The sequence below is a fragment of the Pongo abelii genome, chromosome 9 (genome assembly GCF_028885655.2).
Source record: "Pongo abelii isolate AG06213 chromosome 9, NHGRI_mPonAbe1-v2.0_pri, whole genome shotgun sequence".
NCBI classification, from domain to species: Eukaryota; Metazoa; Chordata; class Mammalia; order Primates; family Hominidae; genus Pongo; species Pongo abelii.
Genome location: NC_071994.2, coordinates 70,395,160 through 70,412,113, shown reverse-complemented (window position 1 = coordinate 70,412,113; position 16,954 = coordinate 70,395,160). Strand labels below are relative to the sequence as shown.

Here is a 16,954-nt window from a genome sequence, read left to right as displayed (position 1 = left end):
TAATGCTGAATCCCGCTTAGAGGATCTATTTTGTAGAGCCGCTTTGGTTCCAATCTTCATTTTCCTCTGGGTTAGCAGGAAACAGATGTCATTCTCAATTTTAGAATAATAATAGTTTAATATTATGGGACTATTTCTAAAGGTCTGAGCAAAGTTTAGGGAAACCACAAGAAATAGGAAAATACCCAAAAGCTAGTAATAAGGTTTTTTTTTGTTTTTGTTTTTGTTTTCCTTAGGCCTGAAAAGGCAAGACAAAGGAGTCATCACCAGAAGCTAGGAGTCATGTAAAGAGGGCACTTTGGTAAGAGCTGCAACCTGAGGTCTAGGAAAGCAGCAGTCAAAATCAACCCTCCTGTCTCCTGCCAGGGACTCCCATTGGCTATAGCCATGGAGTTAAAGAGCCCATTGATGTCATCCATTTAGGCCAGCCTCCCAGAGAGGAGAAAAGTGGAGAGTGGATCTAGAAGGGAAAATAGAGGATATCTGGTATGGGATCCAAATTGATCTGATAAGGGACTTAGAGTGAACCTCAGCCCTTTTATATATATCTATGATTCACATCCTTGGAAGTCCAACTCCTTCTTGGACTGGTTTCTGTACCCTATTATGTTATCTACAGCAAGTGGAAGTGTATTTTTTAAAGTTTGACCGTTCATCTCACTTGGTAATGCTTGGTGTCTTCACCTTGTAATGTAGTGTAAGTGGTTCTTACAGGGTGGTCTCCAGACCAGCAGCATCAACATCTCTTGGGATTTGTTAGAAATACCAGTCCTTGGGCCCCACTGCAGACCTAATCAGGCAGAAATTCTGGAAAATGGACAGTAATTTTTCTTGTAACAAGCCCTCTAATTCTGATGCAAGTTTGGAAACCTCTGATCTAAGCTTGACATCTGGGCCTAATCTTACCAATGACACTGACTGTAAGTTTCAGTAATGTTTCTAAAATTGGCCTTGCATCAGCTATCACCTATATTTTTCCTGTGTCATATTGCGTGTCATAAGTCCTTGTTTCTGAAGGGCCCTTGTATTCTAAGTTTCTCTTCAGTATATTCAATATATTCAGAAACTATCAATTCTCAAGCAAATTAACAGCTCTACCCATTTTCTTAGTGCCCTTTATTTCTAGTCTACTTATCCACCTTTCCTGGGCATGGGCATTTAATTAGTGAATTCAATTGAATTAATCACACAGTCACGTAACTACCACCATAATCTGTATATAGAACAGTTCCACCAATACAGAAAATTCTCTCCTGTTCTTTTATAGTCAAGCTGTTCCCCCAACTCCTGCCCTCATGACCACTGATCTGGCCTCTCTCTATATAATTTTGCCTTTTCCAGAATGTGATATAGGTGGTTTCATATAGTATATAGGTTTCTTAGTCTGGCATCTTTCCCTTAGCTTACCTAATTGAGAGTCAAACATGTTATTGCATCTTATTTATTGTTGAGTAGCAATAAAATGCTACTAAAATATGGTTACATATATTCTACTCTATATATGAACCATCTGAGTTATTTATATATATGTGTTATTCATTTTAAATAACTCAGTTATTCACCAGTTGAGAGACATTTGGATTGTTGCCAGTTGGAGTTAAATATAAAAAAATTATATAAGAGTTTGTGTTAAGATATGTTTTCATTTATCTTGGTATATACCTAGGTGTGAGATTGTTGGGTCCTATGGTAAGTATATGTTTATCTTGATAAGAAACTGTCGAACTATTTTACAAAAAGACTATCACTTGGCATTCTGACCATAATGGATGAGAGTACCTGATTTTCCACATACTAACATTGGATATTCCCAGTTTTGCTTTGCTTTAGCTATGGTGTACTAGAGTAAGCTCACATTGGCTCACAAAAAGTAACTGTTATCAGGAATTTTGTGAGCTAAGTGAAATTATGTTATAGCTTGGAATCAACCAAGATTTACACCACAGAAACAAATGCTATTAATCTGGGTTTTTTAAATGTTTTTTGGAGACCTAGCTAAACATTTGCCATACCACTATGTTAGCAATTATAGTAAGTATGTAATAGTACCTCATTATCACTTCAATTTGCATTTTCTGAATGACTATATTATATTTTCATGGGCTTATTTGTCATACATATATTTTTGATGAAATGTCTTTTTAAATCTTTTGGCTATTTTTAAGTCTAGTTGTTTTCTTAAGTTTTGACAGTTTTTTATATATTCTAGATGGAAGTCCTTTATTGGATATGTATTTTGTATAAATATTTTTTGCACAGTCTATGGCTTGTCCTTTTATTTTAAACAGTGTCTTTCAAAAAAGTTTATAATGTTGATGAAGTTCATTTTATCAATTGTTTCTCTCATTGATTGTGCTTTCACTGTCATACCTAAAATATTTCTCCTGTTTTCTTCTAGAAGTTTTAGAGTTTTAGGTTTTACATTGAGGTTTATGATCTATTCTTAGTTAACATTTGCACATTATGTGAGGTATGGGTCAAGCTTTATTCGCTTATGGATATCTAGCAGTTTCAGTACTATTTATAGAAGACTGTAGATTGAATTACCTTTGAACATGTGTCAAAAGTCAACAGTTATGTCAGTCCATTTCTGGAGTCTGATCTTTGTGCCTATCCTTTCAGTAGTATGTTAGTTTCTTGATTAATGAATATTTAGCCTTGAAATCAGATCATGTAAGTCTTCTTAGTTCTTTTTTTTTTTTAAATGTCTTTGGCTTTCTTGTTCCTTTGCAGTTCCATATAAATTTTTAGACTTAGCTTATTTCTACAGAATAATCAAGATGAGTTTTTATTAGGGTTGCATTAAATCTAAAGATCTCCTTTTGTATATGTGTCTTTTAACACTGTTTTACATACATTAGTGTGTGTATTCACTCACAGAAATAACATTCTCAAATGAGTGCCCAAGTAACATTCTAAGAAACTCTTTTATACATTTGTATTTAAACAAAGTTTTACATGCATTACATCATAGTGAATACATCCATTTACTGAAATAATACTACCAACAAGCTGTACAAGTAGAACTCCTACATCACCTTTTATACATGGGTCTTCACATGCATCATTTGTGGTGAACTCAGATGTGGCCACCACATTAATGTGAGTAAACAGTGTTGAAAGATAAAGATACAGAAGAAATATCTGAGTGAAACTTCCACACCAAATTGAGAACAGTGTTATTTCAGTAAAGGTATATTGAACACTGTAATACATGTTATACAGAGTTTAAAGTCACACATGTAAAAGTGTTTCTGAGAGTGCCACTTGTGTACCAGGTTGAGAATGGTGTTATTTCAGTGATTGGATGTATTCACTACTATGCAATGATGTAAAACCTGTTTTTAAACACATGTATAAAAGATGTTTCCAAAGTGCTACATGGACATCAATTTGAGAAACATGTTTTTAGTGTACAAATGTGTTCACTCTATTCAAACAATGTTTAAAGATACCTAAATAAAAGATGTTTCTAGAACTGTTATTTATAGACAAATCTAAAGATCAATTTTGGGAAATTTCACATCTTAAAAATACTGTGTCTTGCAATATGTAAACATAGTGTGTCTTAAGGTGTTTTATTTCTTTTATCAGTCTTCTGTAGGTTTCAGCATACAGAACTTACAAAGATTTTGTTAGATATACTTCCATGTAATTAACATTTTTAGTACATTATAAATAGTACTGTTTTTATAACTTGAATTTCCATTTGTTCATTCCAGTGTATACAAATAAAATCATTTCATATTGACTTAGCTTCCTATGAGGGTGCTAAATTCATTCTAGTAGTTTTTTGTGATCTCATTGAGATTTTTTATATAGACAGTCATGTCATCTGTGACTATTTTTTAGTATTTTAGTTCTGTCTTCAGGGATGATACTGGTCTTTTTCTTGTATGCCTTGGTCTAGTTTGGATTAGACTAATGCTGGTATAATTAGGTGAGTTGGAAAGTTGTTCCTTATTTTCTATTTTCTGGAAGAATTTCGGTAAAACTGGTATTATTTCTTCCTTAAATATCTGATAGAATTCTCCAGTGAAGTCTTTAGGCTTTGAGCTTCCTTTGTTGGAAAGTTTTAAATTATGAAATCTATTTTTTAAGAGGTATAGAGCTATTCAGGTTGTTTCTTCTTGAGTGAGCCTTAGGACTTGGTGTCTTTCAAGAAGATACCGTTAAATATTACACAGCCATAAAAAAGAATGAAATCATGTCCTTCGCAGCGGCATGGATGGAGCTAGAGGCCATTATCCTAAGCAAATTAATGCAAGAACAGAAGACCAAATACCGCATGTTCTCACTTATAAGTAGGAGCTAAACATTGAGTACACATGTGCACAAAGTAGAGCACAATATACATTGGGCCTAGTTGAGGGTGGAGGGTGGGATGAGGATGAGGATTGAAAAACTACCCATCAGGTACTATGCTTATTATCTGGGTGATGAAATAATTTGTACATCAAACCCTGGTGACACACAATTTACCCATGTAACAAACCTGTACATATCCCCTCCAAAACTAAAATAAAAAATAAAAGTTGGAAAGAAAAAAAAAGTTTATATCATCTAAGTTGTGGAATCTATAGGCATAATATTCTACGGACAGAATTGTTCACAATATTACCTTGTTTTCCTTTTAATATCTATAGGATCTGTAGTCCCTTCTTTCCTGATAGCATAACTTGTATTCTCCATTTATCTTAGTCTGGCTAGTGGTTTATCATTTTCATTGATTATTTTTCTATTTTAAATTTCATTTTTATAATTTTGTTCCTTCTGCTTGATTTGGGTGTACTTTTTTGTCTCTTAAGGTAGATGCTTATTTTTTTAAGTATATGGGAAGTTGACATTTCTTTTATTATTTATTACACTTTAAGTTCTGGGATCTATGTGCAGAACGGGCAGGTTTGTTACATAGGTATACACGTGCCATGGTGGTTTGCTGCATCCATCAACCCATCATCTGCATTAGGTATTTCTGCTAATATCCCTCCCCTATCTCCCTACCCACTGACAGGCCCTGGTGTGTGATGTTCCCCTTCCTGTGTCCATGTGTTCTCTTTGGTCAACTCCTACTTATGAGTGAGAACATGCAGTGTTTGATTTTCTGTTCTTGTGTTAGTTTGCTGAGAATGTTGGTTTTCAGCTTCATCCATGTCCCTGCAAAGGACATAAACTCATCCTTTTTTATGGCTGCATAGTATTCCATGGTGTATATGTGCCACAATTTCTTTATCCAGTCTATCACTGATGGGCATTTGGGTTGGTTCCAATTCTTTGCTATTGTGAATGGTGCTGCAATAAACATACATGTCCATGTGTCTTTATAGTAGAATGATTTATAATCCTTTGGGTACCCAGTAATGGGAATGCTGGTCAAATGGTATTTCTGGTTCTAGATCCATGAGGAATCTCCACACTGTCTTCCACAATGGTTGAACTAATTTACACTCCCACCAACAGTGTAAAAGCATTCCTATTTCTCCACATCTTCTCCAGCATCTGTTGTTTCCTGACTTTTTAATGATTGCCATTCTAACTGGCATGAGATGATATCTCATTGTGGTTTTGATTTGCATTTCTCTAATGACCAGTGATGGCAAGCTTTTTTTCATATGCTTTTTGGCCACAAAAATGTCTTATTTTGAGAAGTGTCTGTTCATATGCTTTTGTTTGTTTTTTTTCTTGTGAATTTGTTTAAGTTCTTTGAAGATTCTGGATATTAGCCCTTTTTCAGATGAATAGATTACAAAAATGTTCTCCCATTCTGTAGGTTGCCTGTTCACTCTGATGATAGTTTATTTTGCTGTGCAGAAGCTCTTTAGTTTAATTAGATCCCAGTTTGTCTATTTAGGCTTTTGTTGCCATTGCTTTTGATGTTTTAGTCCTGAAGTCTTTGGCCTTGCCCATGTCCTGAATGGATTGCCTAGGTTTTCTTGTAGGTTTTGATGATTTTAGATCTTGTGTTTAAGTCTTTAATCCATCTTGAGTTAATTTTTGTATAAGGTGTAAGGAAAGGGGTCCAGTTTCAGTTTTCTGCATATGGCTAGCCACTTTTCCCAACACCATTGATTTAATAGGGAATCCTTTCTGCATTACTTGTTTTTATAAGGTTTGCCAAGGATCAGATGGTTGTACGAGTGGCAATATTTCTGAGGCCTCTGTTCTGTTCCATTGGTCTGTATATCTGTTTTGGTACTAGTACCATGCTGTTTTGGTTACTGTAGCCTTGTAGTATAGTTTGAAGTCAGCAGCCTGATGCCTCCAGCTTTGTTCTTTTTGCTTGGGATTGTCCTGGCTATATGGGCTCTTTTGTGGTTCCATATGAAATTTAAAGTAGTTTTTTCTAATTCTGTGAAGAAAGTCAATGGTAGCTTCATGAGGATAGCATTGAATCTATAAATTACTTTGGGTGGTATGGCCATTTTCACAATATTTGTTCTTCCTATCCATGAGCTTGGAATATTTTTCCATTTGTTTGTGTCCTCTCTTATTACACATTTCATCTCCTGATTGCTCTGAATTGCATCATTTTAAGCTCTCTGTGTGGCTCACATATATGGAGGCTTTTTTTTTTTTTTTTTTTTTTTTTAAACAGGCACTCTGGTATGTAACAAAGTTTGAAATCAAATTTAAGCCTGATTTAAGCCTGGGCACAGTGGCTCACACCTGTAATCCCAGCACTTTGGGAGGCCAAAGTGGGTGAATCACTTGAGCCCTGGAGTTCAAGACCAGCCTGGGCAAAAGGGCAAAATCCCATCTTTACAAAAAACACAAAAGTTAGCCAGGCATGGTGTCACATGTTTGTAATCCCAGGTACCAGGGAGGCTGAGTTGGGAGAATCACCTGAGCCCAGGAGGTTGAGGCTGCAGTGAGCCATGAGCATGCCATTGAACTCCAGCCTGGGCAACAGAGTGAGACCCTGTCTCAAAAAAAAAAATTACTTATATTCATGTCCCTTTTTTCTGGGTAAATGTTTGAATAAAACAAGCCTTGAATAAAACAAGCTGCTTCTGGTTTTCCAAATGCCTCTTTAATTGTTCATTACATTCTATGATTTCTTTGCGTGGGAATTAGTCACTGGCCATATCTTTCCATTATTATGCCATGTGCTGATTCTTCCTAATAAACTGGGTACTTTGTTGTTGAATCACTGGATTTTATTCAGGTTTCCATTTCTAAATGAAATCCAAAATGCGAATTTCTTCCATGTCCTTATGCTTTTAAGAAAGAAAGAGCCCTCATATTGATAATTAGAATCTCAGTAACAATGACTTTGCTTCCAAGGATAAACTTGTAAGCTGTGAAAGAACATGTCAAGTATATTGTCACTTTAAGTCCATTGCAATTTCCGTTTACTTTCCTGTATCAAATTTTCTCCAAATATACATTTGAGCTACTCCTTGTGGAATTAAGAAAACTCACATTTTTCCTGATTATCTTAATCTCTGATTACTGAGGTATGATTGCCACCAGAGAGAAAAGCTCTACTAAAAAGATATACTTTTTTCCAAAAGCAAACAAGAAAATTTTCAACCTATGTGTACAAATAACTTGAATGTACTCCATTTTAAATTTTGACTTTGGAATCATATAAATGTTTTATATAATTAAACATAATTGCATCAGTAAAGTGAAAATAGCTAAAAAAAAAAAAAATTTAGTTAAATGAACCCAACTATATATTGGTAGCAAAAGCACAGAATTATCTCAAGATTTAAAATATAGTATACTTATTAAACACGATGGATTATATCCTAAGAAAAAAAACTGCAAAGAGCTTTAAACTACATACTAAGGCTCTCATCTTTTCATAACTAATATTAGCATTGGTAGTCTGTTATTTTTTATTTTTTGAGACGGTGTCTTGCTTCGTTGCCCAGGCTGGAGTTCAGTGGTGCAATCTTGGCTCACTGCACTCTCCACCTCCTGGGCTCAAGCAATTCTCCTGCCTCAGCCTTCTTGGTAGCTGTGATTACAGGCACCCGCCACCATGCCTGGTTAATTTTTTGTATTTTTAGTAGAGACGGGGTTTCACCATGTTGGCCAGGCTGGTCTCGAACTCATGACCTCAAGTGATCCACCCGCCTTGGCTTCCCGTAGTGCTCGGATTACAAGCGTGAGCCACTGCGCCTGGCCAGCATTGGTATTTTGAAGTATATGTCACCCCCTATGACATATTCTTGTTAATTAAACCTCAATCTATTCAAGCTTCTAGATCTACAAGTGCAGAAAAATATGGAAATACGAATAATACAGGATGATGATAACACTACAAAAATGCAATCAGTGAAATAAAAATATAAAAATTTGTACAGAAAAAATGATCCAATTTCTTTAACAAAATGCATGAGAACAAGTTATAGATGACAAGCGACTTAAGAGGCATATTAACAAGTCCAATGTCTTGCCTTTGTTTAGATCCTGATCTGAACAAATCTACTGTAAAAAGACATTCTTGTAACAATTGGGGAAAATTGAACATGGACTAAGTATTAGAAAATATTTGGGATTTACTGCTATTAACTTTGTTAGGTGATAAAATGTATTTTGGTTATTTTTTAATCCTTGTGTATTAACAGTACACACTAAAGTGTTTACGGGTGAAGTAATGCCTAGGATTTGCTTGAAAATACAGAGAAAAACAAGGGATAATTTAAACCAGAATGACAAATTATTGACATTATTTGAAGCTTGGTGATAAGTGGGCATTCATTATACTGTTCTCTCTATTTTTGTGTATTTTTGAAATTTTCCATCCTGAAAAGTTTTAAAAATAACTTACCCTGTCTATCTCACCTTTGTCAGTGTGCAGGTACCTACTACAACATATGCTCTGCTTCTTACTGAGCACAAAACTAGATATTCCGAGATTTCCTTCCTTGCAGGTACATGTATACATGTGATAGTTCTAAACAATGGAATGTGCACCAAACATGACAAATGAAGCTTTCAGATCTGCCCCATACAACCCTGTGGGGGAACTCGATCATGCTCTTTTCTTCCTTGCAAGTGATTGGTAGAACAATGACCAGAGCAATCTTGAAAGCCAGGTGTTGCAGATGACAGAGTGCAGACATCCAGAGTAACCTGAAGAGTCATGTGGAGCAAATACCCCTTCAGCCAACTTTAAATATTAGCCCTGGACTGTCACATGAAAAAAAAATTTGATTAAGTTTGGATCATTACATTTGAGTGTATTTCTTAGAGAAGTCTGCCTCCTTAACTAATAAGGATCATCTCTTATTCTTGCCTGAATCCTCACTGCCTAGCACAGTGTCTGAACATAGCAGATTTTAAAAAATGTGTAAGTATAATAATCCTAAATCCTTTCCATCACATCTGTCAACAATGAATTAATCATATCTCCTTCTATGAGAGATGATTATTCCTCTGTGGCAGAGTTGCTGCTCCTCTGCATTTACATAGCTCTTTGGGCTAGCTCGCATTACAGTCTTTTCATTGCAGTTTGGTAATACCTTCTCCTCTATCTCCCTGAAGACAGGAATACATTTTTCTGTACTATTTTGTATCCCATTACCAATCAGAATGCCAGGAAGATAGTAGATGCTCAATAAATGCTGACTAATAAATGCCTATCATAGAGAAAACATAAAATGGATAGATTAAAACATGAAAATCTTTGAGTTCTTTGAGTACATATCTTTAGAAAGGAGCAGAGAAGAAAAGAGAATTATTAGATTTTTCTTTAAGAGGAGAAGCCAAGAAATAGGAATTAGACATATAGAAAATTGTTAGGAAGAAATCTATGAAATGATATAAGTTCACACATTCTGATTCAGCCTTAGTTAAAATTGTCATCGAACCCATAGACATAAAGTTAACATTTAGTGAGAAAAGCTGGGAAGAGAAGGTTGATACAGGTGTTTTTGAGTACATATAGCAGGGTTAGCCATTGTCTTTTAGGAATAAACTGAAAAATATTAGAGTACTTACAGAATAGCTAACAATTTTTAAATTAAAGTCATTTTTAAACTACATATTGTCACTGTAAGGTTGTTTTTGCCAAGTCTATTTACTAAAGGAAATTTTTTTTCCCTGTACTACTCAGAGATTTGTTTTAATAGTTGTCTTCCCAAGGCTACTCATCTGGAACCTTTAGACTGTCTACTATTATCTGGGAAACTACATTAAATGTTTGAGTGAGGTAATTATATTTGTTAATTTAAAATTACAGACTAGGCATCAGTAACCTTTTTTTTTTTGTAAAGAATGAGATAGTAAATATTTTAGGCTTTATAGGTTATATAGTCACTCTTTGTCAAAACAACTCAATTTTTTACAAAAGCAGCCATAAACAATACATAATGAATGGGTATGACTGTGTTAAAATAAGACTTTATTTACGAAACAGGTGACAGGCCCACATAATTCATCAGCCTCCTTTAGACTAAGTTTATCCTAGGAGACTTTTTTTTTTTGACCATTATTGTAGCAGTTTACTTCCTATAAATTCACAGATTGTTTTTTATATTTAACTCAATAACTATTGAATAAATAGAAACACTGTACACTCTCCTACTAAATTGGGAATGTATCTTTAAGCTTTTCTCCTTGCAAGAGATTTTTGCAAGGAAAATTCATGAGTGATTTTAATAAATAGATTTTAGAGTGGAAGATCTTTTACTTTCATAAATTCCAAAACTCTTATATAAATCAGTGGAAGGTGGAATTTCAAGGAAAGTAGAAATCTTCCCTGGCAAATGCCAAAGAAATTTTGACAGAGATGAAACTAAAATAATTCCATTGTATTTTCCTATAAAATGATTACCAAATTCAACGGGAACACTTTCAGTTTTTGCCCACTCAGTATGATATTGGCCATGGGTCTGTCATAAATAGCTCTTATTATTTTGAGATACGTCCCATCAATACCTAATTTATTAAGAGTTTTTAGCATGAAGGGCTGTTGAATTTTGTCAAAGGCCTTTTCTGCACCTATTGAGATAATCATGTGGTTTTTGTCTTTGGTTCTGTTTATATGCTGGATTACATTTATTGATTTGTGTATGTTGAACCAGCTTTGCATCCCAGGGATGAAGCCCACTTGATAATTTTTGTGGGTACATAGTAGGTGTATATATTTATGGGGTACATGAGATATTTTGATACAGGCATGCAATGTAAAATCACATCATGGAGAGTAGGGTATCCATCCCCTCAAGCATTTATCCTTTGTTATGATCCAATTACACACGTAGTTATTTTTAAATGTACAATTATTGACTACAGTCCCATTGTGCTATCCAGTAGTAGGTCTTATTCTATTTTTTTTTGTTCCTATTAACCATCCCCACCTGCCTCCCAGCCCCCAACTACCCTTTCCAGCCTCTGAAAACCATCCTTCTATTCTCTATGTCCATGAGTTCAATTGTTTTAACTTTTAGATTCTACAAATAAGTGAGAACATGTGATGTTTGTCTTTCTGTGCCTGACTTATTTCACTTAACATAGTGATCTCCAGTTCTATCCACATTGTTGCAAATGACTGGATCTGATTCTTTTTTATGGCTGAATTACTCCATTGTGTATATGTACCACGTTTTCTTTATCCGTTCCTCTGTTGATGGACACTTAGGCTGATTCCAAATCTTAGCTGTTGTGAACAGTGCTGCAACAAGCATGAAAGTGCAGATATTTCTTTGATATACTGATTTCCTTCTTTTGGATACATACCCAACAGTAGGATTGCTGGATCAGATGGTAGCTCTATTTTTAGTTTTTTGAGAAACCTCCAAACTGTTCTCCATAGTGGCTGTACTAATTTACATTCCCATCAACAGTATACAAGGGTTCCCTTTTCTCTAAATCCTCACCAAATGTTATTGCCTGTCCTTTGGGTATAAGCTGTTTTAACTGGGGTGAAATGATATCTCATTGTAGTTTTGATTTGGATTTCTCTGATCAATGATGTTGAGTACCTTTTCATATGCCTGTTTGCCATTTGTATGTCATCTTCTGATAAATGTTTATTCAAATCATTTGCTGAGTTTTTGACTGGATTATTAGATATTTTCTTATAGAGTTGTTTGAGCTCCTTAAAAGGAATTATTTCTTAAAAGGAAAAACAAAACAAATCTCATGTAAAAGTGGCCTGAGTATCATAAAATTGATTTATTTTCCAAAAAGTCCAATTAATGTCTTAAAATATGAAATGTTGAAATAGAGACCAAGGATGCTAAAAATAATATCTTATGACGAAAATAAGGGCCCAGTAGAGGTTACATGAGAACAAATCCAGAGAACTGGCAGCGTTTAACTGATGAAGAAGCACCTACATTGAGTCCAGAAGATCATATCAGCTAATGAATATATAGAAAATATGTGAAAATGATGTTGCAGTATTGAGGGAACTTAACTGACTTTAGTCTTATCCTCAGACAAAGGAAACGTGGAGGAGTTTTTGTTGTTGTTGTTGTTTTATTTAATAATTCCATTTAAGAAGAAATTGCTTCCTCTCTGACTACTAGCAAATACTTCTTGGTTCTCACCTGGAGAGGTAACTTACAGATTATTTTATTCTCCACTAGTCATCACTCTTGCCCATGCTCCAGCTGAGTGATTACAATTGGCTTGAAAAATCAATATCTCGTTTGTGGAGAGAAATACACATGTATATGTTTTCTGTTTCTTCTATTACTTTCCTTTGGCTGCTATAGCAAATTACCACAAACTTAATGGCTTAAAACAACACATCTTTATGTTCTTAACGTTCTAGATATCAGACGTCTGAAATCAGTTTCAATGAGCAAAAAGTCAAGATGGTGGCAGCATCGTGCTCTCTCTAGAGGGTCTGGGGAGAATCTGTTCTTCACCTTCTCTAGCTGGCATTCCTGGGCTTGTGGCTACATCACTTCAATCTCTGTCTTTGTGGTCGTATCGCCTTCTCTTCTGTGTGAAGTTGATAAGGACTGAATTGTGCCCTCCAAAATTCATGTGTTGAAGCCCTAATTCCGAATACCTCAAATGTGACTACACAGTAGTCCCCCCTTTTCCATGGTTTCACTTTCTGTGTGGTCAACCACAGTCTGAAAATATTAAATGGAAAATTCCAGAAATAAATAATTCATAAGTTTTAAATTCTGAGCCATTCTAAGTAGCGTGATGAAATTTTGCTCTCTTGCTCTGTCCCACCCTGTCCAGCACAGGATGTGAATGATCCTTTGTCCAGTATATCTGTACTATATACTCTACCTGACTGTTAGTCACTTAGCAGTTACCTTGGTAATTAGATTTTTTTAAATATAGATGTATATAAGGCTCTGTAATATCCGAGGTTTCAGGCATCCACTGGGGGTGTTGGAATGCATCCCCTGTGGATAAGGAGAAACCGTTATATTTGGAGACAGGGCCTTTAAAGAGATGATTAAGTTAAAATAAGACCATTAGAGTGGGCCATAATCCAATCTGTCTGGTATCCTTATAAGAGGAGATTTGGACCTACAGAGAGACCCAGGTATGCATGTGAAGGAACATGTGAAGACAGATGGAGGCCTCAGAAAAAAACCAAACCTGCTTACACCTTGATCTTGGAATTTTAGCTTCCAAAATTGTGAGAAAATAAATTTCTGTTGTTTATGCCATCCAGTCTGTGATATTTTGTGATAATGAATACACTTGTGACAACAAACCCACTCCCAAGATAACATTAACTCATGAATGCAGGCAGAGCCCTAGCGACCTAATCACTCATAAAATTGAAATATATATACTTAACACTGTTGCACTGAGTTTTAAGTTTCCAAAACATGAACTTTGAGGGACACATCTAAGCCACAGCAAAAGGAAACCATAAAGATCCGAGACTCGAATCTGGGAAAAGGCAATAGCTCACTCTGTTGGTGAATTTCAACCCCATCAGTGTAATGCCTTTTTTTCTAACTAACATTACTAAGCATTTACTACCCAGAAACTGATTCAAAAATAATGTTATCTCCCATTTATATGAAATGTCTAATATAGATAAAACAGTGTTCAGTTAGTGAACCCAAGTGTTCCATCAGTAGGAGAATGGATAAATTTACTATGATATATTCATAAAAATAGCAATAAAAAGGAATGTGCTTTGCTGAGTGAATGAAGCCTTAGAAGAGAAAATAATCTATGGTTTCATTTACATGAAGTTCTTGAACAGGCAAAACTGATCTATGGTGGAAAACATTCAGAACAGAGATTACCTCTGGTGGATGGTGTTGGGGACTGATTAGAAAAGGGCATTTGACAAAGCTCAGTGAATATACATTTAGGAGCCAAGTTGAAAACAAATATTGAACTCTGATTAATATGTATGCTGCAATATGTAGGAGACAGCATACTGATATCTCTAGTTTCACTTGAAATGATTGAAAAATATGGATTGATGGATGACAAAAATAGATGGACAGGTATGATAAATCCAATATGGTAGAAGGTGAATAGAAGGTCAGGTATAGTGGCTCACACTTGTTATTCCAGTGCTTTGGGAAACTGATGCAGGAAGATCACTTGAGGTCAGGAGTTCAAGACTAGCCTGGGCAACATAGCAAGGCTCCACCTCTACCAAAAAAAATGTATTCACTGTAAAATTCTTTCAACTTTATGCTTGAAAATATTCATAATAAAACGTTAGAAACATGGTTAATATCCACCTATATACTTAATTTTAAAACATTAATTGGGATTAGTTGAAATATAAGATGAATAAAAATGAGAAATGTAAACTCATAAAATTGAAATATGTTTTCCAGCTCTATCACTGCTAAGATAGTGTTGCTGCCTAACAGCAGCACTTCTGCTCACTATTATAATAAAATTACCATGTTCCCCATTGCCTAAATTTTATACTATTTTAAAGCTCTTATCCACCAAAAGGAACAAGCACACCTTGCCATGTAATGGAATACAAATCTTGGATCAGTACAACATAGGGATATATGTGCCAATTACCAATTTATTGTCTCTCAGCCCCCAGTCCACCTTTCTTTGTCCAACTCTATGATACTGTACTCTGAGTGACATAGTAGCAATACTATTTCCAAGAATATCAGGGACAATGTTGAAAGGATAAAGGAATAAATCTAAAGGGACTCCTGCTAGCAAATTTTACAGTTTGCTTATTGAATAACACAGTAATAATAATAATAACAATTGTGGTATATTAGAACAAGCTGAGTCTGTGAAAAACCATAGATTTATAATAACTTGATTTTTAAGCTTTTAGAAGAAGAGTTTATATGGACATTGTGTTTCTTCTGTTACTTATATCTGTTTATAAGTACTTGCTCTTTTTGTCTGTGTAAGCAGGAAAGACAAATACTTTGAATAAGCCAAATAGTCCAATTAAAAGGAGGAACTATTTTAGGAACAGTAATGAATAATCAGTGCTGTGATTTTCACATAACATCCAAGTAGAAGAAGGAGGTTAAGTAGCATGTTTAAATGTCCTAAAGAGGAGAAGTAACTTGGCTGAACTGATTCTTCATCTCCTAACAGGTAGCTCTATTAATTATAATACTAATAAAAATTTGTTGCTTTTAAATGTTATTAACAGACTAAGTCAAAATATAATGACATAATGACTTATAAAGTATTGACTAAGAAAATAATTTTAAAATATATTGCTGAGAGGACGGGGATAGGGGGCAAGAAAATAAAACCTACATGACAGCTATAAACGTGACAGACTTACAGATGTAAAATGTATTTTTTAAAAGCTTATTTATCTTACTTTGTTTTTCAACCAACTTCCTGAAACATAACCTAGAAAATTATGTCAATTGTTAACATTAAAAAGCAACAAGTACACATGCACGCGTGCACACACACACACACACAACAAAATTTAAACGCTAAAAATGAAGTTCAGCCCAATGATTGGTGGTTCAGGATCATATTAATTTGGAAGAAGCATTAAGTTCCTTTGTCAACAATCAGTTAACAAATCCCAGAAGCTATGTATGTATGCCTTTTGTGTTTGTTAAAATTACTGCAGTCATTGGAAGAAATCAAAATAATACTAAAACTCCAAGAAAAATTAAAAATATAGCTTATTTTGCTACAAAAATTATATAAAAATTAAAATAATAAATGAATTAAACATGTTATTTTAGAACAAGTTTAGGTGTAACTAGCAATGTTCCGTAATCATAAATATCAGTTTGATATTTAATGGTTTGGAAGTGATTCAAAAGTCTACAATACTAAATTCAGTTGCAATCGTTTAAAATACTCCAAAGTTTTAATAAGACAGTGCTCTAGAAAAATTAGTTTTCAATGTTTGAATTATTAAACAGTTTAATAAACTAAGTGTACAAATAGTTGCAGTTTTCCTTTTTGTTCTTGAGTATTAAGTAATCTATCAAAATCAGCCAGTCATTTGAAAAATGAAATTAAACTGATCTTAGTTTACTTTTTATAAGAATATAAATTCCAAATGTATCAAAGTTTTAAATATGAGAACTAAAATAATTTTTAAAAACTAGAACACAGATATATCTTTTTAAAAATATTATGAAGTGGAAATAGCAAACTCAGAGACATTGTTTTAAACCTGTTAAAGTTTTTATATATTAGAAAATACAAATAAAACCAAAAATAAACTGGGAGAAATAGTTTCACTACATATGGCAAATGAAGTGCTAATATCTCTAACATAAAAAGCTGATAAAAATAAGGAAAAATAAGGAAAAGACAAAGCATCAAGTAGAAATCTGGCAAAGAATATAATCCAAAATGCTACAGAAAAAGTAAAAATGAATGATAAATACATATAAAGGTGATAGGCTTATCTAATATTTAAAGAATTATAAAGTTTAACACCAGTACAGCGTTTTTTCTCTTATGAGACTAAAAGCCTAAAACATGATAGTACTCAGTATTGGTAAAGGATATAAAAATTAACATACTCTCAAACGCTATCTTTGGGGGTATGAAGTGGTAAAATATTTCAGGAAGATAA

General features: G+C 34.3%; 2 protein-coding genes across 9 annotated transcripts in view; both read left to right on the top strand.

Annotated features, from left to right (window-relative positions):
• ZNF215 (zinc finger protein 215) overlaps positions 1-16,954 on the top strand; it is a 51,121-nt gene that overhangs the window by 29,450 nt on the left and 4,717 nt on the right. For 2 of the 8 annotated variants that reach the window (XM_024254372.3, XM_063727838.1), the window contains one exon: positions 12,737-13,601. The exons of 4 other annotated variants lie outside the window; for them this stretch is intronic. In XM_024254372.3, coding sequence (XP_024110140.1) covers positions 12,737-12,933 — 197 coding nt within the window. In that variant the 3' untranslated portion in view covers positions 12,934-13,601. Of the gene's footprint in view, positions 1-236; positions 11,998-12,736; positions 13,602-16,954 lie in introns of those variants that run through there. 2 more of the 8 variants (XM_024254373.3, XM_054523580.2) reach the window with 2 other exon arrangements.
• Positions 246-16,954, top strand: part of NLRP14 (NLR family pyrin domain containing 14) — a 107,057-nt gene continuing 90,348 nt past the window's right edge. Inside the window, exon 1 of the mRNA XM_054524747.2 lies at positions 246-301. The gene's annotated coding sequence lies outside the window, so the exon portion shown is untranslated. The remainder of the gene's footprint in view (positions 302-16,954) is intronic.